This window comes from Mesitornis unicolor, unplaced genomic scaffold (genome assembly GCF_000695765.1).
Source record: "Mesitornis unicolor isolate BGI_N332 unplaced genomic scaffold, ASM69576v1 scaffold6918, whole genome shotgun sequence".
Taxonomy (NCBI): domain Eukaryota; kingdom Metazoa; phylum Chordata; class Aves; order Mesitornithiformes; family Mesitornithidae; genus Mesitornis; species Mesitornis unicolor.
The window spans coordinates 28401-55919 of record NW_010203784.1 but is presented as its reverse complement, the minus strand read 5'-3'; the positions used below and the strand labels follow the sequence as shown (position 1 = coordinate 55919).

Genomic DNA, 27519 nt, shown 5'->3' with positions numbered 1-27519 from the left:
AGTATTTCACCAGTGATAATTTCATTTCCTTTTGTGTCTAAAAGCACAGTAGAAAGCCTCCGTAAAAATCCAAGCCTGAATCCATTAGTCCTGGTAGCTAAACTGTTCGGTGCAGTTGAAAATGAACATCATTTCCTGCAACAGACAGCCATGAGTGGAAGTGTCAAGGAGAAATGTTGTAGACCATGGGTGAAGCCCTAGCAAAGCTATGTGCTTGGGGCCAAACTCATCCATCACTGAAACCAGGCTGAAAGTAGAGATGGTAGCACTGATGCACTATTTGTTCCTCCTCTGTGTGTGTCTTTGCAGGTTAGAGCTTGAGTCTTGTTTCAAAGTGACTTGTGACTAATTTGAAGTAAAATGCCATGTAATGAGAGAAATGTCACGGACACTGAAAAGATGCTTTGTGTTGAATATTTATTCAGCTGACTGGGAGCTGGGGATTTTAAGCAAGTTATAATGACGGGATGGTCTTGCAGGTTGTTATTTTCATTTCACATGAGATCGTGCCTCCGTCCTGCCCCTTCCTGTAACATCAGTACTGGGGCTTGGCCAACGACAGAGCAAAACAGTAGCAAGTCCCTCAGAAGAAGGATTTGTCTTCTCGCTGTGTCACTAATTAATTGGAACATGGAGACACGAGTCACTTCCTTGCAAGAGAGCACAGGACACTGAGAGACAATTTCACCTCCACCAAGAAACAAATTAGACTTTTGTGTACTAGAAAAACCTAGAAAGGTTTGTTTTGTGGTTCTGTTCTTACTGTCACTTGATCTGTTAGGAAGTAGGTGTTTGGGCTGCAGTCTTGCCTGCAGTAGCATGGAAGTCTCAGTGGGGTTTCAAGAAAAAGTTAATCTTAAAAAAAACCTGCTGTGCACAGTGGTATAGGAAGACAAAACAGTTTATAATGGAGGTCTTATTTCCATTTTATAGACTGGGCAAATAAGGCAGCAGAGACTTTTAATGACTTGCTGAAGGTCACACGGAAAGTAAGGAGGGCTTGTTTTATTCCCTCTGAGGCCTGTGCCCGTGCTGGCCTTCACCCCACAGAGCAGCCTTGCTCTTCACTCTGAACTCTTCCTCCTCTTTTGCTTATCTAATTTTCTTTTTGATGGAACTCTGTTAAGCTTAATTGTTCACATTTGGTTCGGTTTCAAAGTCTAAACATTCAAACTGGTGTTTTAGAGGCTGGCTGCCCTGCTGTGCTGCCCCTAGCAGGAGCCATGTGCAAGCCTGCGGGCCTGGACACACTCCCTCTGCAAATACATTTAAAAAGAGCTGAAATTACCCCCTTTCTCTTGCTTTTCCTGTCTTCCTGTTGCCTGACTCAGTTCTTTGGATACATGTAAATTCCTGAGGTTTGTAACTGAGTTTTTAGAAGTGGTGTTGTGCTTTCTTAATTTGACTTCAACTTGCAGGTACTTTTTGGAATTTGTATTTTCCACAAATTGGCTTGAATAGGCTTAAATATTTCTGTTATTTATATGCACGACTTGAGTAAGAATTCAGTGTTATCATTAACCAGAGGCATCCGTTTTATATTTGAACTAGCATTTTATTTAAAGTTACTTCAATTTTGGTTTTACATCATTTTAAATAGAAGAGAACTGGATGTTACCTGTAACAGCAATAATTTTTTCTAAGTGTTTAGTTTGTTTAAAAGTTTGACTTTATTATTTGAGGTTGACCTTTTGAGCTGACCTAACAGGATTTTTTTGAAAGTGAAAATAAATTTTAAGAAGTTACTTGCATAATTGATTCTCTACCTGCCTGCAGATTGGCATGTCTCATCCTGCCCACTGCATTGCAGCCTCTTAATTATGTCTTGTTGTCTGGATGTCATTTCCTGAGTCACTAGAGAAATGTCCATATTTCTTTTTAGCGTAGATTGTAAATAGCTTGGGAATTTTAGAACTTTCTTTTGTGTGGTAGAGTCATTTCTCTATGGGAGCTATTTGCAAGAGCTTCTACTAATTATATTCTAATTATAAAATAGTAGGAGCAGATGCTGCTTTAGAGTAATACTTTGGTTGAAGGCTTTCACAGGATCGATGCAGTAACCTACCCAGCAGATAAGCCATTGTAATAACAGCAGGAGATAGTGGAGAAAATGGAGGTGGTCATTTTTTGTATTGAGAGACAGCCATGAGTTCCAGTGGGAAACTCTCTACGTTGTTCTTGTGTCTTTATATTGAGTTTCATGTTCTAATGGAGACTCAAACTCCTTGATAAACAAATATATTTGGTACCTAGTAAAATTACTGACTTGATAGCCTGCTTTCTGTCAAGACATTTTTTTTTTTAATCTGCTAAGAAGTGAAGGGAAGAAGAGCAAAAAGGAACTGTACATTAGAAGTGAGGAAGGTTAGAGTAAGGGAGTAAGTCATGATTGCTCATTAGAGCTCAGCAGCACAGACCCACCAAACCTGAGGGTTAAGACATAAGGAAGCAGCCGAGAACCCACTGAAGTGGAATGGGTTTGTATTTTAAAAGTAGGGTTGAGAAGTGGTGAAACTGCTTAGTGGCAGAAGTTTGACTTTGGAATAGTCCTCAGTGCTTTTTTAATCTAATGATGACCATACATTCAATAGGTCTCAGTTCTCTGCCTCCGTAACCAGGAAAGTCACAGTCAGAGTAAATCGATGAAAATCATTTAGCAAGGACAAACTCTCTTGTTCTTTTGTGGATGTAAGAGTTTCCTCCATCCATGCAGGATGGTCCCTCGGGAGACATTGACCAAACCAAGTTAGCAATGGAAACATTCAGTATATTCCACTGATGTGCAGCATAGGGCTCGCAGTTTCAAATATAACTATCAATTCTGATACCTAAGTTATGTTTCTACGTGCTGGCTTTTTAGAAGTCTCTCCAGTCACTGTCCATAACACAGGTCCTACAGGGGCCAGGCAATAGGGTTTGCACAACATCCAAAAAAGTGCTAAATTCCATTTTAATTGCAGCAAGAATCTTTAGCCTTGTCTCACAGAAGTAAAATCTTAGATACAGTGCTGCTCCTATTCTGCAGCAAATTGAAATTCTCAGGCAAAGGAGAAACAAAAAAAACCCTTAAAACCAGATACAAAAGTGACTGCAGTAGACCTTGACATTTGACCAAATAAAAGCAAAAGGAGGTGCTTCCCTTTGGTTTGCTTTATAATAAAGCTTAGGGGCAGTTGCGGGTTTGTATTATTTACTCCAGCACATGATAGCCAAAATCCCAACATAAAGAAGATAGTGCCTGAAGTAAGTTAGAGACATCCCTCAATGTACACAGCCACACATGGATATAATAATGAAAATAAATTTCCTTTAGGTTACACAGCAGAATGATACTGTGGCATCCTCTGCATCTGTGTGTGTGTGTGTGTGTGTATGGCTCTATAGCAAGTGTAATCTGATGATAATAATAAGGTATCACAGATGACCAAGTAATAATTGTCTTAATTTTGAGAATCAAGAGGTACTGTGTCTTTCTGCAAATTGTGTTATTGTATAAAACGGTATTTTTACAGATACCTGTGCTGCAGCGTGCATGTGTGTTTTACTGACTCCGGGTAAATATATTGATATAGGCATTTAGTGCAAAGGTTTCTTTTTAACCAAGTTAAAACACCTTGACTGTGAAGTAGAATAATCTTAAATTTGCCTAATTTCTTATTATTAATGTCATAGTAAAAGCTTTTCCTGTTTTCAGCAGTTTCAGTAGGTGCTCCCATCAAGCTCTCCTTACAAATGGTGATGCACTGTGTTCTCACCAGGTGTTTGGGAAGATGAATGCGTCTTGGGCTGCTTTATAAATGACCTGTATGCCAAGACTTGCTTATCCCAAGACATTCATGACACATACAAGACTTGCTTGGGGAGCTGTTAAGGATGGTTAAGGTATGGATCATTCACTTGGAAACCAGAAAGTCCAGGTAGTGATTTCCATGCTATCCGGTCAGTTTGACAGCTCAAGAGATATGTGTTCCTTATGACTCTTAATTTGGGATTTATTCTTGCATGTCAGCTAATCCTTACCATCTTGGTCCTGATGAGGAGTGTGTAGGTAACAGACATAGAACTTGAATAGGAAGGACGTAAAACACACACCATATCAAAAACATGCAAAGACTGTGCCATTCACTTCATAATTTTGCAGTTTGAATGCCTGCATATCATGTTATTGCTGCTCTGCTTCTCTTTGAAAAGTTTTTATTTATGATCATTACTATTCAAAACATATTTAAAAGCACCATAAATCAACCATTTCAGCAGGCTAAACTGGTCAAAGGGACAAAATGTGTTTGGCCACCGTGTACATGGGTTGCACGGCAAACTGCACAGCATTACATTTGCACAATTACCCGTGGCTTGTGTTACGAGGAGAGCAGTGATTGATCCTTGAGCGACTTGCAATTTATCATAGATTAGCTATGATTTCTGCTGTATCTGATTAACCTTCTCTGGAAGATGGCCATCATTTTTGCAATGACAGTAGATTATTCCATACTTGAAAAGACAGATATCAGCTAGTTGCAATCAATAGCCCACAAAAGGCAACACCTTGAATTCACTGGGTTATCTATAAAGTGTGTCACAAATGTTTCAATCGTTTGTCAGATATACTGATTTCATTTAAGGCACCTCTGTAGTGAAGTGGCTTTTATTTCAGTCTGAAATGCAAAGAGACAAGATGTTTAGGTTTTGTAGTGTAATCAGGCACTGTTGCATGCTGCTGTAAAGAGCAAGTACACATTTCTATGAATGACAGATTTGATTGTCATTTCCAGATCCCATTACATATGATTTTCTTTGTCACAATTGCATGGAGAGAGCTTGATTTGATAAGATTGCATTGCGCTAGGTAAAATAGAGGTTAAAATGAAGTATTGTGCCCTCTTGTTATTTAAGTAACACTCTCTGTACTCTCAGTGGAGTGGATATATTTTCATATATTTTGTCTTTGAATTTGCCATAATGGCACATCCCTCCCCAGTATCCTTTGATGCAATTCCATTCTTAGTGTGTTTTCAGATTGAAATTAACCTTCATTTATTATTCAGCCACACAAAGAATGCATATTTGAGTATGCAGAAATGCAATCCCTTGATTGACTGCCTGGTCCCTGGCTGGGAGGTGGGAGGCATTAATTCCTGGGAGGGAGACTCTTACAGCAAGTTCAGAGAGTTTTCAATCTGTGGGAAGCTCTTTTCCAATGCTAGTTTAAGAAATATGTTAATAACTTGTATGCCAAGATTTAAGCCAAGTAAACTGCAAGGTAAGAATCCTCTTTCAGGAAAGCAATTTTAGCACGTCCTAAATACCCAGCTCAGCCGAGTGTGTTGCTGAATCAGAGTCTGCGCTCTTCCAGGAAAGGCCAGATGTTCCACCTCTCCTTTCCCTAATCCCCGTTAAATACATGGCCATGTATCACTGCCTCCGTTGCCAAAGATCGGTGCTGCCTGATCAGATGGAAAGATCTAGATCACTAACCACATGTATTTCTAAATTCAGAAAAGTTACTTTAGTCCCAAGCCTAAATTCCCTTTCCTAAACTGATAGTGTCCCTTTCACTTTTAATAAGATTACATTTTTTAGGCTGAACTACCATAGTACACACAAGAGGATGCTGTAAGTGCTGCAAAATTTTGTGTTAAGAAATGTGCCTTATAAATCAGCTACTTGTCTGGCAAGATCACATATATAATAGCTGATTATATGGAACAGAAGAGTTATATTGGCATAAGAAAGAGCCACATGCCTGTTCCTCAAAGCATATATGTGACTCATCACAGCTGAAGTCTGTGATATTGTAAAGGCCAAATATTGTAAATACATGGCCTTTCCCCATTTCTTTTTTAATCTTAATTTTTGCCATACCCCATAAAGTACTGAAGCAGTCTATTAAGATAGCTGTACTTTGCTGTGCTAATTCATACTATATGTTTAGTTGTTCACTGGTTATTAATCTCTAGTTCAGGGTCATATTTTCCTCTCTTTGGTGTCTCTCATGCAGAGCACTAACTGCCCCCAGAAGCTTACCACTCATCAAGGCTCAGACGTGTTTGACTTTATGGTCTTGGATAAATGTTTCATTCACAAACAGAAGAGAAAGAAACATCAGAGCCCATTTGAGTATTTCAGTGTTGGACTTTGATTCTTCAGTTGCTCATAGAAAACATGGTTCTACTTCCAAGATTGATTTTTATTATCTCCTGACGTGATTTGCCTTGAAATCAATACGATAATGTAAAATGTCATTGCAAGTAGAGGACATTGATCTGCAATGCATTTATTAACTCCCTCTTATAAGAAAACATAATGAAAACAGTAAACATGCTGATATTCCAGAAAGAGAAAAAGTGAGTCCCGAACAGTTGAGTTACAGTTTATCTACAAGAAAAACCTATTTTAAAATCATGTACACTAAATGCTTTATACAGATAGGTAAAAGAAAGTAGGTGGATCTCTAACACTGTAACACGAGTGGCTGTTTAAAAGAATTAAGTAATTAAATTGTTAATCAAACTTGAAACTACTGCTTATCTGCCTAGGTCCGCATAAGAAATATGAGCAGCATGAATGGAAATTCAGCCCAAGGAGAAGCAGCGCTCTGTTTTCTCTTGCATTGGCTGCAGCCGTGTGTGCTTGGCATCGTTTGCCTTTGTCTTAACTGCTCGTTTGAAGCATCTGGTAATTGAACATAAACTCTTGCACTTGAGCATTCATGCTTGAACCTGAAATTACCTTGTCATCCACACTGGCTTTCGTTAAACAGCTAACAGATGCCCTGGCATGCTCTGTCACAGGACACGGTGTCAGAGCCTTGTATGCTGCAATGGCTTTGGTCGGTGTGGTTTCCTCTCGTCCAGCCAGAAATAAATGTCCTCCTCTCTGTGTTCTGCAGCAGCCGCTCTGGCCATTACGCATCCAAGCAGCTTGCTGCTGTTTAACTCAGACATGCCCTCTGAGTATAATAGATGGGTTACTAATATTTCTCATGTACTTGAAGACAAGTGTAGGTATCCCCCAGCAAAAACAAACATTGTGGCTTTTTTTCCATTTAAAGAACCAGACTATGTTTCTTCTGTCCGTAAGCAGCAATCACAGTTTTCACAAGCTGACTTGTGTCCTTTTGCAATACTTTCCCCTCCAAAGCCATGAATATTTACAATAGACTTTGCCTATTTAGGCAAAAGAGTAAAGAGGAGAGGGACATATGCTGCAGATCTTCAGTGGAGGATCTTTTACAAAATTTCCATGGGTTTCCGTTAACCAAACCTAGCAGCATGAAAGTGCAAACAAATCTTGAATGAAGTAAAATAGGCAAGGCTGGAAGAAGAAAGGCAGGCATAAGCCCTTGCAAAATGTTGAAATATTTCTCTTTTAAGTGTAACAGTCTGGAGGCACTGTTAAGTTTTGAGGGGGAAGTTCAGATTTCTTCAGGTTTTTTACCCTGGATAAATATGTCAAAACCTGAGTATTCCCTTCTCTTTGTTCTCCTGTGATGTCCTCCTCTATGCCAGGATAGGTATCTAAATAAGCATTTAGGCGTTAGATGCACAGGTTTCAGAAACCAGCATTAGAAATGCTGGCATTATCTCTTTGTTGACTGTCTCTGAGATACTCAGCTCTGCTGACTTGAGGCCAAAAACAGGAGCTGTATGTCTGGAGAGCGTCACAGTTCAATCTTTTTTTAACAGTAAAATACTCTATTCCTTCAGCAGCCAAGGCTGGCGAAGCATATCTCGTTGTTTACTAAGCACTTTGATAGCCTTAACTGAATGGCACTGTGGTTATTAGCATGGCCGAATCCCTTCCCTGCAGAGCGGAGCACGCAGCCTCCACATCTGAGCCAAACTGGAAAGGAGCACGTTTGGAAATGGGATGCCACGCAGCCATTCAACACACACAGGGCTGCCTATCTCTAGGTGGAAAAAACCCCTCTGGTCAGTTAAAATTTTGCTGATGGGCACAATATATGTGACATCACTTCTTGCTTTGCCCTGGGCCTTTTGTATCATTCAGAAGATATCTGCGTGCTCTGGACTGACCTATTTTATTTATTTAAAATGCATTATCTCTCCCTGTCAGTCTCCGATTCATTTTATGTCACTTATGTCGTGCCACTGTGGATCGTGTCGCTCTGTGTCACGTCCTCCGGATCAATACGATGCAACATAGCACTGCATGAGCTACAAGTAGCAAGTGCAGTGATGCAAAGCTGTTTATCCTAAACAAGTAATCCCTCCTAATGGACACCCAGTCAATAGAGAATCAGGGTGGGATGGTTTCTTTTCAGATTGGATAATTGTTATCCTCAGACTGTACCCGCGATGTCGGCAGCCTGCTGCTTTGCAGCTCGGAAATGCATCATGGCTTCCTGAAATGAGAGGGAAAACGCAGGTGGCACTAACAGCTAATGACAGGTTCCCTATAGCAGCAATTACAGCCTTGGTACAGATGGGGAGTGCTGCCTAGCTCTGGTTCTTCGAGCAGACTGAAAGCCAGCCAGAAAACTCTGTTAAAATCTCTCGTAATACAAATCTAATACATTAAATCAGTCAGAAATTCACCACATTCTCTGCAATATGCTGCAACAATAAAAATAAGGGATGCAACACAGGACAAAAATAGGTAAGGAAAGCTCAGATAGCCTCAGTTTACCCTGCCAGGGCAGACGGTGTTGATGGTGGTGGCATCCAGAGCTGTGTCAGTGTGGCCATGTGCATCTGACTCCAGCTGAGGCCCATCCACGTGAGCTTTCATGCTGCTCAAACCACCTCAGCGCTGATGACGAGCCACAAGCTGAGCCACTCCCTGAGCTGCCAGCCTGGCTGGCATGCAACAAAACTGCTTGTAAAACAGCAAAAGTGCTGTTTCTGTCACACAAAAATCGTGCTTCTGAAAATGCTGGCATGAAAGTAAGGCTGAGAGGGAGCTTTCCCATTTCCCTGAGCCTTCAGTGACACCTACAGCCAGCCACCATTCACTTATTTCTCAAAAAAGGTCTCAGTAACACCAAATGAACTTTTCTCGGAAGTGACCCGCAACAGTTTCACTTGCATTTTGTCTCTTCTTTCTGTAGGAGAGCTGGGACGTGCCAGGCACTGCTTCCCTCTGGGGAGGGCTCAGAAACCTGTAGGCAGCTCTATGAGGTGATGCTGCAAATAGAAATTCTTACCCCTTATCTGCAACTCAGTCTTTCAGCCCTATTTTTAAAACTCTCTCAAAATGCACTGCATTGCTCCAAAGGTGAATATCATCTCAAAATGTCACCAAAATAACAATTATTTTTTTTAATTAACTGTCTTTGGCAATAGTGCCCTTACTAAGCAAAGACATCTAAGGACAATAATCTGCACACAGAGGGAACAGAGCAGTAACAGACATCACCTGTCCATAGGAGCTCTCTCCCTAGACTGCCTCTCTTGCCTTGCAAGTGGACAATAAATAAATAAATGAGTAGCTGACTCAGAAAAAGACAATATTTTTATTTTACTTGGATGCTAACCAGCATGATTTTGGTATCACTAAAGCACTCACCATAATTTAAGAAGTACCTGATGTTGCAGGTTTTGAAAATGCAAATCCCATAATTTTGATTACCACTGGGCTGCATGTCACCAAGGTGTGCCCACACTCAGCTACCCTCAGTTGCCTCCTGTGTAACATGTTCCATTTGCTGCTCTGCTAGGGTTATTAAAGCAGAGGTGGGGATGGATTGGTTTTTTTCCAGCTTTCCCAGTCCTTGAGAAAAGGTGGGTAAGCATTCTCCTTGGGGTGATTTGTAAAGTGCATTGCTGGGGCTCATGCTCCCGCTGAGCGTGGCTTAGGTCAGAGCCCTCCCTGCATGTCATTTGTCACCAAGCTCTATCAGTTGATCCCGTAACCTGGTGTGTTCTGCCATTAGATCACAGTGCTTCATGACATGATGGGATTGAGACCTGGGGGCCTGATTTTCAGAGGCACCAGGCACCTGCAGTTCCTACGATGGCCACAGGAGCTGTGCTAAGCTGCTCTGGAAAGCAGGTCTTTACCAAACACCCATGTTTCATTCTTAATGTCTTTATAAACTACAGATACTGCAACAGAAAGAACCAGATTTACAGTGTGGACTTCTTGCCTCCTGCAGAAAGTGCCGTGGAGGTGAGGGTTAGCGACAGCAAAACCTCAGGGCTGACACTGGTTAAGGACCGTGGCTTACAGGGATCATTCTTAGACTTATGTAGAAGAGCTCAGGGCTTTGTGGGAGGCACCCATTTCACCTCAGAGCCAAGTCCTTCATAAATATTTCATATGGGCTTTGAGCAGGGCAGAGGATGAACTGCTGATGCTGAAAGGTGTTTCAGTAAGTGATTCTGTGCCTGGGCCCCACTGCAGGTGTGGGCGTTTCTGTAGCATCCTCAGCTTGGGATGCTCCAGGTCTTCTTCAGTTTCAGTAGTCGCAATCTCAAGTGACTGTAAAATCCTGATACATCGGTTATAATCAAAAAAGATGTCATAAGTCTAGGGAAAAATTAAACGTTATTTTAGTAACTTGCACTTACACTGTTTTTCTCCTGAGAAACTTAAACTGTTTTATTAATCAGTTAAGCCTCATAACATCTACTGTGGTTCTGCTAAGAGTTGCTTTATTTTGTTAGAAGTGAAACCAAAATATAGATGAATTAAATTTATCCAAGGTAATACAGCCAAGTCCCTGAGGACTTGATCTGAAGCTGATTCAAGTCAGTGATGAAATCTTTTTCACCACCTGCTGTACACTTTTGGTAGGGTCTTTGAAAAACCAGGAACAACTTCTCATCCCCTGAATTTTGGTGAGTAGTTCTGCCCAGTACGTATCTTTGTTGCTGAATCCTTATTATTTTAGCAGAGGATTAAGCAGTTGGCCAATAGTCTCTGGAAGTAGTTAAGATTTTGGTTTCATGTACCAGAAAATGAATAATGCTTGCTGTATTTTAGCATGACAGCTGTGCAGAATAGACTTTTGGAATAAGCAAAAATATCTATCTGTATATGATTTTCAAACTTTTGGTGTCATTTTTAAGCAATATTTTTTCTTCTTTTCATTTCCTCTGAGGCCCTGTTGAAAAAAATTACGATATTTTTGTCAACAGAAATGAAAGACAAATGTTAACTTCAGGGGCAGAGGGAATTCGCAGGCACAGATGAAGAGCTGAAGTCTGCATAATGTGTCATGGCTCATCTTTCTGTGCCACCATTTTGCTCGTACTGCACGACCAAAGTGAAAAATAGACAATTAAACCAGTGGTAAAAGATCCATGTGAACTCTAGCTGTGAATAAGAGATTATTCCTGAAGCCCAAGATGGAGCTGATACGTGCTGCTGCTCGTTTTTAACAGACAGAATTGCTACATCACTGATCGCTGCAGTTTTGGGACTTGCCGTTGCTAACGTTGTGTTTAGGACAATACCCTTTCTCACCATTCTTCTGCTTCACCACCCCAAAATACTTGCTGAGTTCTTGCTCACCAGGTCAGTGACATCTCTTATAAAACCACAGAGGTCCTAAAAATCGAGTCAGTCTGACCTTCCGACTGACGCACATCAGCCGCACGTCAGGCAGAGGAGTTACTGCACCCAGAGACACGTCCAACCCAAACCCCTCTGTCTGACCTTTCTGCAGGACTTGGCTTACTGGGGCAGAGTTATGGTTTCCATGGTGTGAAAGCTTTGGTTGGTATCACTCATCTTTTATATTTATTCTTTGTGTGGGCCTACCTAGATTTAAAATTTAAACTCATCCATCAGACAGAGAACGTGGCCAGCGTTCTAAACAAACACCACGTTTTCAATAAACATAACACACAACAATAATGTTAGTTTTATCATTCCCTTTCCAGGTCCAGGCAGATATCACTCATGTTTTTAATATACTCTTCTTCATTCCAGTTTTGGACATTTTACTTTAAGAGAATTTTCTTAAGGCAGCATTTAATTTAGGAACAACAAAGCAGGGTTTTTTTATAAACATGGGGAGCAATGTATGACTGTGAAACAAATCTTTGAGGTAAGAAGATTCAAATAAAATAATCTCTAATTTAACCAAGCCTTTCAGATGTGCTGCACTCTTTTCCAGCCTTTTCTTTTCTCCTTGTTCATCAGGATGGTAGCTAGAAGAGGATTCCAGATGATTTTTTAGGGCGTTTCAATCTAACGAGAAGAGAAAGGTATTGGAGGATAAAATCAAAGAAGTGATAGTTCACTTGTTGCATTAAGGATCTTCCTAACTGATTACTGCATTTTTTTTCAAGTTCTGGTGGCAATGCTGCGGTTGTGGTAGACTGCATAACATCTTTTTCAGCTCTATATCTCCCTCCTTTTCTCAGGAGGACAGAATTAATGCTTTCCCCCCCACTTTGTTTTCTTTGTTTGTAGATCCAACCCGGGTTATGGTGTCACCTTTCAGCATGGATGTCACTGTTGGAGAAAGCATTGTCTTGCCTTGTCAGGTATCTCACGATCACTCGCTAGATATCGTGTTTACCTGGTCATTTAATGGAAACCTGATAGACTTTGATAAAGATGGAGATCACTTTGAAAGAGTTGGAGGGGTAAGTATTAATACTAAAGCAATCTCCTCACAGTATTAACAGTAGGTAACAGAGAAAAGGACTGCTAATAGAAGGAATTAATTCAACTAAGTTGATAGTAGGAGACGTTACCTTGTGTCTTGTAAACTGAGAAGATAAACATTGTCAGTATGTTCATTACAGTTCATTATAGTTGGTGTGGAATTGTTTTCATTACTTAATGACATGACTTAAATCAGCTCACATGAGTGATTGCAGTGGACTGTATGTCAGCAGACATATACTACAATGTGTTGGGTTTCTTTTTTACTCAAAAGGAAGAAGTGTATAATAGTTTGGCTGTAACAGTAAAAGCAGTGTAAAATATAACAATTGTAGAACTTTGTGTTTTTTGAGAGGATAGCCTCAAATTTGTTCAGGCAGTGTTTGTTGGTGTGTTTATATGTCTTTAGTTTACATATCCTTCTCTTGTGACCACATGCTCAGAATCAGTATTTTTCCTCTTCACAAAAGAGCCTGCATGTATTACAAACATCACCGACCATTGCCGATGGCATTTCTTTTCAGTGTTATCTCTGCACGCTTCCTAGCAATGTCATGTTGGTATCTTTGTGTGGTTTGTTTATGGGAAACCCAGTCAGTACCCACTGACAATACAAACTTTTGCAATGTCCAAAGAATTGTTTATTTGAAGGTTGAAAAGATCATGTTCACGGAAATCCGGTAGCCAGGAGAAGAGCCAGGTGTGAAGTGATGGTTAGACTGCCCATTAAATACAGCCCTGGCCACTGCGGTTGTTCAAGACCATGATCAAGTGGCAGGGACAGGGAAGAAAAAGTACCAAAGGCAGGAATTACTCCTATAGTAAAGGAGAAAATCTGTGTGGGTCATTTGCTATTTTCTGCCTCTCTAGGAAGGTTTAGGACTGGAGAGCCCGCAGCAAGGTAAGGGTGCTCGTGATGGTCTTTCCCTCCTGAATTTTCTCTGCTTTTACCTCAATTGTAAAGAATCACAGAATCATTTGTTTGGAAAATACCTTTAAGATCATCAAGTCCAGCCTTAACCTGGGCAGGCTGTTTCAGCTTTTCTAGTAGTTTCAGATCTCCTGAAGTTGCTGTAGCATGAATTTAGGGAATCAGAAGGGTCAGTGCCATAGGAGGTACCTCAAGACGCCATCTGTTAGAAAGGGGGTTCACACAAGGAGGTAGCACATATGCCAGACCTGCCCCAGCTTCTCGTGCCATTCTTCTGACCAAAAATGATTTCCAAATAATTTTTACTAAAAGAGGAGCAGCGATTTCACAGGCTATGTCTGGAAGATGGGTAAAAAGTTTGCTTTCCTTTGTAACCATAACATTTTCCTGCGCAGTTTAGATTTCATCTAATTTAGCCTGTTGCGCGTTAGGTGGGACTTGGGAAGTTTAGTTTCTAACTTAGTTTCCTTCCTGTTGGATTTTCTTTCCACTTTTATTGAGTAAAGGTAGCAAGAAAAAGAAGGAAAGAACTGCGACAAAATTTCAGCAGAGGCAGAGAACTGGAAAGGGTTTTGCATGTCGCTCTAAGGGAGGTTTTACAGAGCCACATGCTCCACTGGATTTCAGGCAGACTGGCAGACCATGTGTACATTGGTCAGGAGTGAAATTTAATGCTGAAAGGAAAATGAAACACAATTTGCAAGCCTTGCTGTTATCCTTAAAAAAAATCATTATAAGATGCACTTAAAGATTGATGCCTAGGGTGCACATCAGCAGTGGCGGCACTTCCTGGTGACTGAGCTTGATTGGCCTGCAAAGCTAGAACTACAGACTTTATTAATATTCTTCGGTCAGAAAGCTGCAATCACAAGGTTACCCTGAGATTTCAAAAGTATCAAATGCTTTGTGTCTGGAGAAAAATTTGGAGAGAGTTTTCAGCTTCCTATACATACAGAAAGATAATTAGTTCTATTCAACAGTTAATCAGACATGCACTTGGCGTTTGGAAAACAAATTACCGCTGCGAGGTGATGCAAGATTTCCTCAGAGAGTGCTGTTCTTGTGATCTTTAGCACAAGAACGCCAGGCAATCAAAACGCTGGCCGTAATACAAAGCCATGAAACTATTGCAGATGTCTCATCATTTGGACTGGTTTTCACTTACGAAATAGATGTGGACATGACTTGGGCATCTGAGTACCAGCGAGGCGATAAATTGGATAACCAGAGAGATAAAGGAGGAATTGGAGTGAACCTGCCCTCCATAAACTTTGTCACATTGTTCTAATGGGGAAAGTGCTCAACGGACCAAACCAGGCCCCCTGCCCCTTGTAGGGGCCGTAATTTTAGAAACGCTCCCACTCTTATCTTCAAGGCAGACTCACATAGTTTTAATAGGCTACGGCTTGCATTACTAATGTTTTCATCAGCCAGTGTAAAGTAAATCCATTCGTCACAGTGTCCTTCATGTGATAATGATGTTTAGCGCTCATTACAAAGTAATTGTAACCACTTTTCCCTACTTTATCAGCAGGATTCAGCTGGTGATTTGATGATCAGGAGCATCCAGCTGAAGCATGCTGGGAAATACGTCTGCATGGTGCAAACAAGTGTGGACAAGCTATCGGCTGCTGCAGACCTGATTGTAAGAGGTATTTGAATTGCGTTACTGTTGTTGTCGTTGTAAAATTTCTTGTTTTTTTTTCCCTATCTTTTGCTGCTGGTAAGACAATTCCTGGGCTCGGAGACATTCACTGGGATCCCAGCCTCTTGTAATTAATTTAAGGAATACGCTCTAGGTACATGCTGGGGTTCACAGTACATTTTCAAACAGTGCATATAAAGATTCTTTCATATATATATCCTCATACAACAGACACACAGCACAGATACACATAGTACATGATTGTGTCCTGAATGCAAAGCTTGCACCAACCAAGCTCATTGATTTGATGATCTGTGCAGCAGAAACAGTGTGCAGCTTATTCACTGCGTTTCTGCCCAGCAATATTGTTCCTTTTCTAGAATGAACATGATTTAGTAACTTCACTGATATTTCAAGGTCTATTTGTTACCATACACAGATGATCTGTAAGTGTGACCATAACAGAGCTGCAAGTAGTTGACCTGAGTCTGGATCCTTACCATAAATATATATTTTTTCCTGCTCGTTATTTTTGAGGAAAGCAAACTTTGGTGCTGTTCTGTACCTGCTGCCCCCAGCTCTTGTAGACCCCAGCAAAATCACAGTTTTCATGTTCTCCATGTAACGTAACTTCTTAGGCAACCCAGTGAAATGGGGAGAGCATGAAAAAGAAATAAGAAATTCCCTTTTTTGCAGTGCTAGAGTAAAACGTGTGAGATCTGGCCCTGAACTTCCGTTGAGAAATGCGCCCTTTTCTCTAGCTGGGCATTCCTGTTATCTTCATAATATTGCTAGGCTTTTCACCACGGTTTCCCCATAGAAGCAGGAGTGCAGGTGTCCTTGCCATGTGATGTACGGAGAGCCAGGCCCCTGGGGGCGGTGAAGCCACTGGTCTTCTCCCAGGAGATTGAGTGCTCCCCATTACTGACTCTCACGGGTTTTGCTGCAACATGAATTCAGATAAATTTGGGTTTTTTTCACACAACCATTTCACAACAGCCTCCTGCTGGGTCCTCAGTTAGGTAATTTCCTTAGTGCTGGCTCTGTAAACAAACAAGAGGAACATTAAATTCTCACAAGAAAATGACCTTTGATGATGGTAAAAATACTGATCTTGTCACTCCCTAAAAACATCAACGGGGACATCCCACGGCTGCGCTGAGAGTTGTGCTGTACCATCTCACCAACTGCATGAAAACTGGGAAACATCCCTGGGCTGTGAGACTGGAGGGGCAGGTGAACAGCTGGTGCGTAAACAGAGCCTTCAGAATAGGTTTTTTTTAATATTGGAGTTATGTCAAAATAATAAGAGATTAGATACTAGAATAAAAATCCATTATTTGTGTCAGGGAATTTCAACCAAGAGCATTCAGCAGTAAGCCCTGGCAGTACACACAGATCAGCCCACTGGTTCAGGGTGGGGTGTTTTCACGCCATTGGAACGAGAGAAGCACGTGTCTGTCAGCAGCCCTGAAATAACTGGTAAATCCATTTCTGACCATTTTTCTCTCTCCTGCCCCACTGTAGCCTGCACCCTGCAAAAAAGTACATTCTGAAATGTGGGGAATAACCATGGTTATTTCAAGACGTGAAGTGCAGACAGCTCGTTTCAGCCTCTGCCAAGCAGTAGGAGTAATTTGTGACAGATTGAATGAAATTTCCTTTCTCTGGTGTACCTTGTGGTGGGGGACCGAGCAAGCTGACCACTCTGTGAGGCTGCATTACGTGGTTGTTCCCCCCAGCAAACGAATGTCAAGTTTGAATTTCTGAGAAATTAAATCTGGCTAGACCTGCTGAAACTTTCATTTTAAAGAGAGGATATTGGAAGGTTTCAGGTTATTTTTGACATTTGAACATGTCCAGCTCTCTGAATATCATATGAGAATAATTTTAGTTCAAAAAGAGAATTGCAAGAGAAGAGTTTGCTTGAGATGGTGCTTTTGGGAAGAGACTTCACCTCAGGTACTGACAGCAGTGGCCGTGTGTTGCAGGTGCAGGTCCTTTCTGATCAGTGTCCCACAGTGTTTTACTGGTTCCAAGGAACCCAGCAGTGAAACAGAAAATACTGCTCCCCACTTGGACATTATACAGGTCCTTCATTCTTCTCCAGCCTCTTGAGTGCACCCAAGCCGCAGCCAAAAATCATATTTGTGTAGAGGCCAGCCCTGAAGCAGCAGCTGTGAGATGGCAGAGCCAACGCCAAGTGCCTGGCACTGCTGGGCAGCTCAGTGTGCGTAGGGGCTCGGTGCTACCGCTCATGTGGAGGCACCCGGGGGCTGCGGGTTGAAGCTGGTGACCTTCGGGTTTGTGTATCTCCCCTGTGCCTCCCAGTCTCATCCAGGCCACAAGAGCTGCTAAACCACAGCTGGGGCTACACGTGATCAAGTCACTGTGAAGCCTCAAGCACCCCCTCCTGAAATTCTTTCGACAGGTCCCCCAGGTCCTCCAGAAGCCGTGACAATAGATGAAATCACTGACACCACCGCTCAGCTGTCCTGGAGGCCAGGAGCAGACAACCACAGCCCTATTACAATGTATGTCGTCCAAGCAAGGACCCCCTTCTCGGTGGGATGGCAAGCGGTGAGCACAGGTAGGTCCTTCTGGTCCCAGAAGAGCTCCACCCATGGAAAACGCATCCATCGGGACCCACACGTGTGCCGAGTGGAGCAGCTCTGCACTTTGAAGGGAAAAGTAATTTCAGTGGCTGCACAGCACTAGTCTTATTAACTAGTTTCAAGTTTGGCAACCCAAAGATTTAGGGTCCAGTCAGTGCTATTACTCATCCATTTTTCTCATGAATGTTTAGGGGAAACAGAATTAATTACTACCTTTTGTTGCCACACTGGAGATATACAACAGTGTTTGTGGTCTATAAAGACATCCCTCAGGGACAGACCGTGTCATCTGGCCTATCTTTAAGTAGAATTATTTTCCTGATAGAGGGAAAAATCCCATGGTGTAATTGCTTATTCCACCAAAGGTTCATTTTGATCCAGTAACCATTAGAGGGAACACTGTGTTTTAAAAAGAGAAAAATAAAAACTCTTTAAACCTGTTATCTTGACACTTTGTTTTCAAAAAGTGGCAATTTAGGAGAAACTCTTAAATAGCAAGAATTCCTGTGCTGAAAGCATAATGTTTTAATGCTGTCTCTTTTACTTACTTGTAGTTAATAAAATGGTAGGAAAATGAGAAAAGGTTTGTGAATGCTAATTCACTTTATGTTTTCGGTAATCCCTCACTTCTAAGGGTATCAGATATGACTTTTTCTTAGCCATCTTTAATACTTTTGGTGGTTCTTGTTGCACTCCTGACCTGTGGCTGTCTCCTAGTTCCAGAGATCATTGATGGCAGAACATTCACAGCAACAGTGGTGGGTCTGAACCCTTGGGTCGAGTATGAATTTCGAGTAGTGGCTGCCAACCTGATTGGGATTGGAGAACCCAGCAGACCTTCAGAGAAGAGAAGAACCGAAGAAGCTCGTAAGTAGTGGTGGGCAACTGAGTTAAATCTTGTCAAATAAACACCATCAGTGCTAATGGATGTGTTGCGCTGGAGGAAATTGAGGAGCCTCCCTCATAGCATGTTATTTGTGTGCACAGAACAGGCAGGGGAAATTGTGGAGCTCCTGATGGGCTCTTTTGCTCACTCCAAGACTCCTGGATGTATAGAAAGACTTCATGCCCTTTCACTGCGGAAAACAGTGCTTTTCTAAAGTTAGGTATTTGGGTGGGTTTTTTGGAAAATACTGCCAAGTATCCATTTATGAGAAAGATGAACTCTGAGAGCAGTCCCTCTGCTTTGCCATGATCAATGTCATGGAAACTCTGGAGCACAGACTACAGCACCTTGAGAGCAGGAGTTTGAGCTTCACAGCTGGAGGGTCAGCAGGCCCTTGATGCTGGAGGCTTCTGGGGTTCTTGGAGTAACTTGTACCTTGTCCCTGTGGACCGTCAGTGTTAGAGCAACTACCCTGGGCTGCCCTATGCATTGGATCATTTCGTAGGCTTACTGAAGGTCTGTGTTCTTCAGCCCTCTCCCAAACACAGCACTGCCTCCTGGAACCACATTCTGTCTTCAGGCTGCTGCAGGCAGAGCTTAACGGTGATTGATCTTCAGTACTGCCTGTGTGCAGGGATTTCAGCACAAGCTACCAGCCCTGAGAGCTTTAATGCTTCTTGATGCTGTCCCTGTCCTTTAATCTGGCAGAAAGGGGTCACAGCGAGGCGTAGGATCAGAGTGGTGGCTGCAGGAACATGTGCCTCAGTTATGGGAAAGCCTTGGTAGGTGGCTCCTCTGTTCTGTTGTAGCCTGTAATGGAACAGAGTATGAAATACGAAAAGAAATAAAAGCCCTTTTTTATGGCAGATAAATGTTTAAACTAAACAATTAGTGACTGAATACACAAGTTAATTGACATACTTTTAATATACTGTTATTGACATACTTTTAATGTGCTGTTTGCCATGGCAAATTACTCATCTCCTAATAGCGTTTCTGGTACCCAGCAGGGAAGGCCAGCAGAGTCCTGTTGCTGCATAGGTCTGTTTCATTTCAGAGCCCATTTCTGGCTGCAAAGTTGCCATGTGCATCTTTTGCCCCTTTTTTTGGCAGTTCCTGAAGTGACCCCAGCTAACGTCAGTGGAGGTGGAGGGAGCAAGTCTGAGCTGGTCATTACTTGGGAGGTAAGTGGAACCCAAACTGAGAGGAAAATTAATACAATCTGATCTAGATGCACCCTTTCACCTCAGACCCCAGTGAAGCTTCTGTAGATTTCACAGTTTGTGGTAAAAAGAGCCCAGATTGTGTGATAAAATAGCCCAGCTACTAAAATTGAGCTAAACCCCTTCCCCATCCCAGACCCCTGTGCAAGGAAGCCAGCACAGAAGTGGAGGGACCACAGGAAACAGGCTGCACATCGCTGCTTCGACACAAGCTCAGCTCCTCTGACTCTCACCACATCCATATCCACACAGCCAAATATGGATGGGCAGAAACCACCTGAGGGGTAAAACAGTCTGTGGGGCCAGGCTTGACATGTCCAGAGCTGGTTGAGAATGGCTGGCTTCCAAGCTCCAGCCCTTATCCCTGCACCAGATTATAAGGCAGCAAATAGTTAAGAACACAACGCATTGCATGCTGGCTCTCGTTGCTGCTAATGAAAGCCAGCAAGAGGAGATACAGAGATGAAAAATGTTTAATATTCCTTAAGGCAGTCAGGGTTAGAACTTTAGTCATTTGTCTGCTCATATTTTCGTGTTATGATGTGATGCAGCTGGCATATTTTTCCTAATAATGAACTTCACTAGACATGCTAACACTTCCACTTAGCACTATTTCTGACCGAGCTGGCAGAATGAATCGCCAGAGATATTTTTAAGGTTATTAAAAAACTATAAATGGGTTTTTGTTCTTACCATGCAGCTCAATGTGCTAAATTTCCTCCTCAGTTGGACTAATTAGCTACGCCATGTCTCCTAAAGATACTGCAATATGTTGCAAAAACACACATGGCAAGAACATCAGCCGTGACTTTGAGTCGTAATTTGCACAAAATACAATTTGTATTTTGATAGAACAGTCAGTTTACTCTTTTAAATTTCCAAAGGCCTTTTCTGTATGGTCTGGTGTATTTTTTGAGCCTTACAATAGAAAGAAGCAGTCCTATGGGATGTGGATGGTTGGCTGATCTGGTCTGGGTCACTGTGTGGCAATGGACCACCAGCCCCATGCTGGCTGGGACATTGCCAGGATATCTTCTTCAGGGCTTCACATGCGATTCTAAACATGTGAGAGCACCTGCACGTGTATTGGGAAAGCAGGAACCATGCCCTTGGTTCACCCCACCAAACCTCAGCCTCTTAGTCATTGCAGTGCCTAAAATTACTCACATCATTACTGGAGGCTCCATCTAGTCAGCGAAGGAAGGTTGGCATCTAAGATGAAGTCTTAGGCAAAGTGTCTTCCAGAGATGCTGCTTTCCCAGCTGCCTACATGGAGTTTGTGGAGCAGCAAGTCTCTAGCACAGGCAGGATAGGATGAATTCAGGTTAGATATGAAGTAAGACTCCAGCCACCTCCTGCCTCTAATGCTCTGTTTAGGACAGTGGCTCCAGAAGGACCAAGAGCAATAGCCAGCGTGCAGACAGGGAGATAAAGGCATGCCATTGCTGAAAGTGCTGTTTCTCCCATGGTCTGTTTGCCCACAGACAGTCCCCGAGGAGCTGCAGAATGGAGGTGGCTTTGGGTACGTGGTGGCCTTCCGCCCCTATGGCACCGTCAGCTGGATGCAGACCGTCGTGGCCTCCCCGGACGCTGCCAAATACGTCTTCCGCAATGAGACCTTGCCACCCTTCTCCCCCTACGAAGTGAAAGTGGGGGTGTACAACAACAAGGGGGAAGGGTCCTTCAGCCCCGTGACAGTCGTCTACTCAGCGGAGGAAGGTAGAGGCAGGAGCCCACTCCACCACCTTTCCCTCCCTATTGCTGGCCACTGAGGGTGTTGACCGGGTCTGAAAGGATTTAGTATCCACCTTGACATGTCCTTTGATACCTGATCCTTGCTCTGATTTATAATAAATGGCAAGCCGTGATTAATTCTTTTGATAGTCATTAAAATAACATTAATCGTAATGAAATCTTTTGATATTAATGGAAAAGTAATATGTAATCTGGAAATAATTCCATTGAGCTTTAGTATGAATTAATGTCCGCTGATTAGAAAATGTTCCCTCTTGTCCTAATTACAGTACATGGTATCTTGGGTTGAGTTTAGTAATGACATCTTATTATTTCTTAGGCAGAGGAGCAGTGCCGTCTGGCACAGGCTGACAGGCCATTGTTTTGAAATGTGGAAGTTTGTTTTGGTCGCATGCTGCTTTTCTCAGGCAATGAAGAAAATAAATCCCTTGAAGTTTGGGACTAATTGAACACAAAACTGAAAACTCTAATTTTATTGTTAACTCCTCTATCCAGAGCCAACGAGAGCCCCGACCACCGTTTTGGCCAGAAGTCTTTCCGCCTCTGACGTCGAAGTTTCTTGGGCTCCTCCTCGGGAGAACCAGCACAAAGGAAGAGTACAGGGATATGAGGTACGGAAACACAGCGCAGCATCCTTCCAGCACTGAGCCTCGAGGAGTTGCAGAGATGCGTCATGGGCAGCCATTGGGGTGCTGCTCCTGCCTGCTGCAGGGCGAGTGGGTTCCTCTGGCGTAGTTGCTTCCTTTTGTCTCTTCAGTGAGATTTCAGTCAACAATTATACATCTTTCTCTGTGTGATCTGGCTGAAAATGTAGAGCAGAGCTTGCTGGGGGAAGCCTGCATGAAGATGCTCCCATGGCCAGGCAGTGTCTGAGGTCCTGGGGAGGGACCACTGCAGCCAGGCTGGTTTCTAGCAAGGAACAGGAAGGGATGGTAACAGGGTGCAGGATCTATCCCTGCAGCACTTGCACTTGGGGTAGAAGTGCCAAAATTGGTGCTGGAAACGACCGGGTGCTGCCAACCCATAGCTGGAGGTAGACACGTACTTGCTGTGCTCCTCAGGTCAGATGTTGGAGACACGATGAAAAGGAAGAAAGCGCAAAAAGGATTCGAACGGTTGGCAATCAAACGTCGACAAAAATCAGCAACCTGAGAGGCAACGTGCTCTATCACTTGGCCGTCAGGGCCTACAACACGGCCGGGACCGGCCCCTCCAGTGCTGCAGTCAACGTCACAACCAAAAAGCCACGTGAGTGCGTGTGAGGATGGGGGCTCTTGCCTGGGAGGGTTTCTGCCAGCGCTCCCCTATCTCGTTTTCAAGCTTTCTCGAGCCTGAAGGAGCTCTCAGACTTTTCTTTGCCAGGTTTTTGTGCAGAAGACTCACCAGCATTTCTTTTTTTTTTTTTTTGCTAAGGCTTTTCCCCATGTTAAGTAAGCAGAGCATGCAAAACTGAAATCACAGCTGTGCAGGAAAATTAAATATTTATCTCATCGTTCAAAAGGGCTTTTCTTCTTCTGGTCTCAGGCATGTTGAGCAACTGTCTGAATCCTTTTTTCATTTAGAGCGCTGTGTTGTGTCACACCTCCTGTGACCTTGAGGACACAGATCAGTGAAACAGCTCATTAGCTTTCCAGAGTGATAGGACTCTGGGCAGGCTCAGCTATGGTGGTGGAAGCCACGTCAGTACTGGGAGGGATCCAACTGGGAAATGGTGCTCCTTAGTAATCCAGTGCTGTGTATATTATGGTATAGCACCAAGCCAGCCCCCCGGGAACATCATGTGGAATTCATCCGACTCCAAGATCATACTGAACTGGGATCAAGTGAAAGCGCTGGACAATGAGTCAGAAGTGAGAGGCTACAAAGTGAGTATTTTGTCAGCCGGGTAACTACAGCCCTGCACCCCCTCCCTCACCACCCCCTCACTGCAGTGAGTCCTCACTAAGCCTCAGCTGTCGCTGGATCCTGCTGTTGGGCTATAGGGAACCTTTCCCTGAATGCAGTGTCAAGTTGGGGTTTCTAGTAAGACCAGACGAGGTGTTCTTCATGGCACTTGCATGGGTTTCCAGGTTAAAACTGGAGCATTTCTCCAGAGATGCTCCAGAAATTCCTCCAGAGACCATACCTGTGCAGAGCGAGCACGTTCTGCCCACTGCTCACCCCAGCGATGCTCACCCCTGCGAGCACCTGCAGGTTTCAGCCCATGGACCTTCACCCGCTCCCCCTCTGAAGCTCCCACCTGCAGGACCACTCTCCTGCCTTTGGTGGAAACCTTCCAGAGGCTGTAGTTGACTTCTTAATTGCAGATAAATAAAATGCTTTTTTAATAGCTCCCATTTTCTTCAGAAAGCAGAGCCAAAAGGAAAAGAAAGAGAATCCTCATTAGTAGCAGTTTTAATAGGGTATAATTTAACTAGAGAGAAATCTTGGGAAGAATTCAGCTTGATCACCTTACACAAGGGTTTAATTTGGCCCAAAGAAGACATTGGTGTGCAACTGCCAGCCATTGCCTCGAGGGCTGCGTTGTGCAAACGTTTTCCACCAGAGCTTGAAACGATGACGACCCTGGACACACTTTGTACTTAGTTCACAATCTGGAAAGCCGCCGGCAGCAGCTTTGTGAGCCTGTGCCAGCTCTCCTGAATTTCTGCAGTAACTTTTAAGTATCTTTGGCGTACTGTATCGGATTATCAAAAGTAAGTAATTCCTTAGGGTTTTTAGTCAAAACCTCAGATGAACCTCAGCAGTTTGGACCAACTTTTCACTATGTATATTAGGTTTGAAATGCAAATTAAGAAGTCAACTGAAAGAGGGTGAGACTCATCATTCTGAAAAAGCAAACTCATTGGTTTTTCTAAGAAGTCTTCTTTTATGCCACTGTCTGGATAGCACAACTGGATTGATTTCTTTCTTGAATCACAGTAAAACGTTTCCCATTTTTCCTCTTTTTTCCTGGAAATCTCAGATTTTATGTGACAATTTATGATCAATATTAGTAGAATTCCCGGATCTTAGAAGTAGTTCAAAAAAGCCGTTTATTCTAGGAAGGATCTGGATTATTCTGGACATCCACAGGGCAATGAACGTGTCTGTCATTTCTGCCTCCTCTTCCCTCTCCCCTTCGCTGCAGGTTTTGTACAGGTGGAGCAGGCAGAGCAGCACGTCCATCATAGAAACGAATAAAACCTCTGTGGAGCTCTCCCTGCCGTTCGACGAGGACTACATCATCGAGATAAGGCCCTTCAGCGACGGGGGCGATGGCAGCAGCAGCGAACAAATCCGAATTCCAAAGATATCAAGTAAGGACAGGAGGAACCGGAGTCTGTGCCCACTCCTGCTGTCTCCGGCCGCAGGGAGCCAGCATCCCCAGCCCCTGACCTCCTCCCCCGCTGGTGGGGGAGACCTGCGTCCCCCCGGCCACCATTCGCATCCACAGCTGGGGCCGGCCTAGAGCCTTCCGGCTCAGCAGGGGCGGGCTGTAGGTCTGGCCATGTCCCAGGCAGGGGGCTGAAACTCAAGCTTACCAGGACTGGTGTTTAGGATTTCATCCCGAGTCAATATTGTACCATAAGAAATGCCATCATAAGTAGTTATATTTGTACCTAAGATTTCTAGACACTTTTCACTCTCGTGCTTCCATACTCATATATATGTTGAATATATTGTTTCATTGCAGTTCACTGTAACAAAATACAAAATGCAGTGTTCAGAGGCTTTTAAATTTATAAGGCTACTGTATAGCCATATTCCATTGTGTGCTGGATGCATAAATATTTATTTAGGGAAATGAGGTTGTGTAGAAGAACAAACAGAAAAGAGAGTATTTTATTACACAGCATTGCTTTTGCAAAATCTCCATGTCCCATCTTCCATTAATAATGCCACAGTTTATAAGCTGTATTAAATCAGGAGCCTCTGCAATGCAGGAATATGGCATTAAACTTCCAGCAATGTTAAAAAACCCTGGGTGAGACCAGAATTATCTCCACCATGCTTGTACACTGTGGCTATATAAACCACGCAGAGGAATTTAACCAGCAGACGCAGGAGAGCCAAGTAGAGCAGGAACACAAGCCAGGTCTTACTTGGCTCAATGCCGCGGGCCGCAGAGCAGGGATGCAGCTCCTGCAGGATGGGGATCACACCAGGCTGGTGCCTTAAGCTTGAATACAGTACAATTAAACAAACAAAAAAAGCAAACAGGCCACAAAGTTATATACTTGGGGAAGTATCCTTAATGCAACAGTGGCAGGAATTTAAGTTAAGCCAAAAAATTCCATGAGAGAGGTGGAACCCGGTGGAGCAGGAGATTACTGAAGCAGGAGGAGGGGTGGTGGGGTCCGACCTTCCTGGGAGCCACCTCCTGCCACCACTGCTCTGCATTGGAGGAAACAGAATCCAGATCCGGGAGGGGAGAGGTTTGGTCAATGCTGGCTGCTCTCCTCACTAACTTCCCCTCCGTCCTTTGTGCAGGTGCGTACGCGAGAGGATCCGGCTCTTCGACCTCCCACGCCTGTACGCTGTCGGCCATCAGCACAATAATGATATCGCTCACAGCTCGCTCCAGTTTATGACAAAAATGACACAAGGACTTCTTGTTTATAATATAAGCAACATTTAGCTAGTTGTTTTGAAGACACCCAGTACTAAGTAATATTGTGGTCTGAGTACATCTTACTACTGGAAAAATGTTTATGCTTCTTTAGGAATGGCATTATACAGTACTTCCTCAAAGCAAATATAGCTTTGTCTGAAGTTTCCTTGGAAACTCTGCAATGCACTGAAAACATCTGTAATATGATGTTACCAAAGCAGTTTACATATGTCCTTATATGCATATTTTTTATTATATATTTAGTGTTTTATAGAATTTTTTAAAGTTAACATATGATGTAGATATTAATTTTTCCTCTGCTATAAAATGCTACGGATGACATTATCACAAAAATATTGTTTGGAATTTTTTCCTTTACGGAGAGTTCAAAGTTGTTCTTAGTAAATGGGCTGCAACTTTACTGTACAGTTTTACAAGGCAGAACTGTTCCAGATTCAGTTCGTAATGTGGCTGTAATTAAATGGCAGTTACAATGGTTCTTGTGTTAAATTAAGTGCTTATAACACACGAGATGTTACATTTTATTCAGAGATCTAAGCAAGAGAAACTCGAAATAGCAAGCATACTATGATCTTGAGAAACTACACAAATTTCGGTTGTGTGTGGACTACAGGACATGTAGCGAATATTCTGGCATCACGCAGTAAGGGTCCATTTTTACTGTCTTGAAATAGCTTTGTCTTTATCATAATTAGCATTAAACTGGGTAGGAATGAAGATGCTGCGAAGACGAGATCTCTGCCTCTAGTGACAAGAAGGGACAGGTACCCGAAGGAGCGAGCGAACAGCCTGGTTCTCACAGAAACCTCGCCTTTTGGGATTTTATTCCAAGGAAATTCGGATCCAGCGACTCCGAGAGATAAAGCTGCCCTGGGTTCGTTGTCCGAACACACGCTTGCTTTCCACGTGCATCGGAACATAATTCATCATCCTTCTAACTCCACTACAGAGAAAACGCTTAGGAAACCTGGTGTGAAGCTCGAGCATCCGAGGAGCTGTGCCACGCTTCGGGGTGGGATCTCCCAGCAGGTTTCTGCTAGGAAATCTGCCTTTAGAAACTCTTCATAGACGCCTGAAGGCAAAAATAGAGTCATGCTGGAAAACGACAATATCCACAGCAAAATAATTCTTCTTAAGAGGACTGTTTGTTACTACGGGGTAATTTTGTAAGTTCACTCAGATGGGATAACGCTAGCAAAAGGCAACGGAATTTTCTATAAAATTTTCAAGTTGAAATGCGCTGCAGTGGTTTAATTTTTTTTTTTCC

The 27519-nt window shown here is 43.0% G+C and overlaps 1 protein-coding gene across 1 annotated transcript in view; it reads left to right on the top strand.

The window, feature by feature from the left end:
- The window catches only part of CNTN4 (contactin 4), a gene marked incomplete at its 5' end in the record, with an annotated part of 64186 nt that extends 37860 nt beyond the window's left edge, over positions 1-26326 (top strand). The window contains 11 exons of the mRNA XM_010190842.1: positions 12385-12560; positions 15045-15165; positions 17590-17748; positions 18491-18640; positions 19773-19843; positions 21367-21601; positions 22133-22248; positions 22699-22885; positions 23390-23502; positions 24768-24936; positions 26111-26326. Of these exons, the coding sequence (XP_010189144.1) occupies positions 12385-12560; positions 15045-15165; positions 17590-17748; positions 18491-18640; positions 19773-19843; positions 21367-21601; positions 22133-22248; positions 22699-22885; positions 23390-23502; positions 24768-24936; positions 26111-26211 (1598 nt within the window). The remainder of the gene's footprint in view (positions 1-12384; positions 12561-15044; positions 15166-17589; positions 17749-18490; positions 18641-19772; positions 19844-21366; positions 21602-22132; positions 22249-22698; positions 22886-23389; positions 23503-24767; positions 24937-26110) is intronic.
- Positions 26327-27519: the final 1193 nt, after the last annotated feature.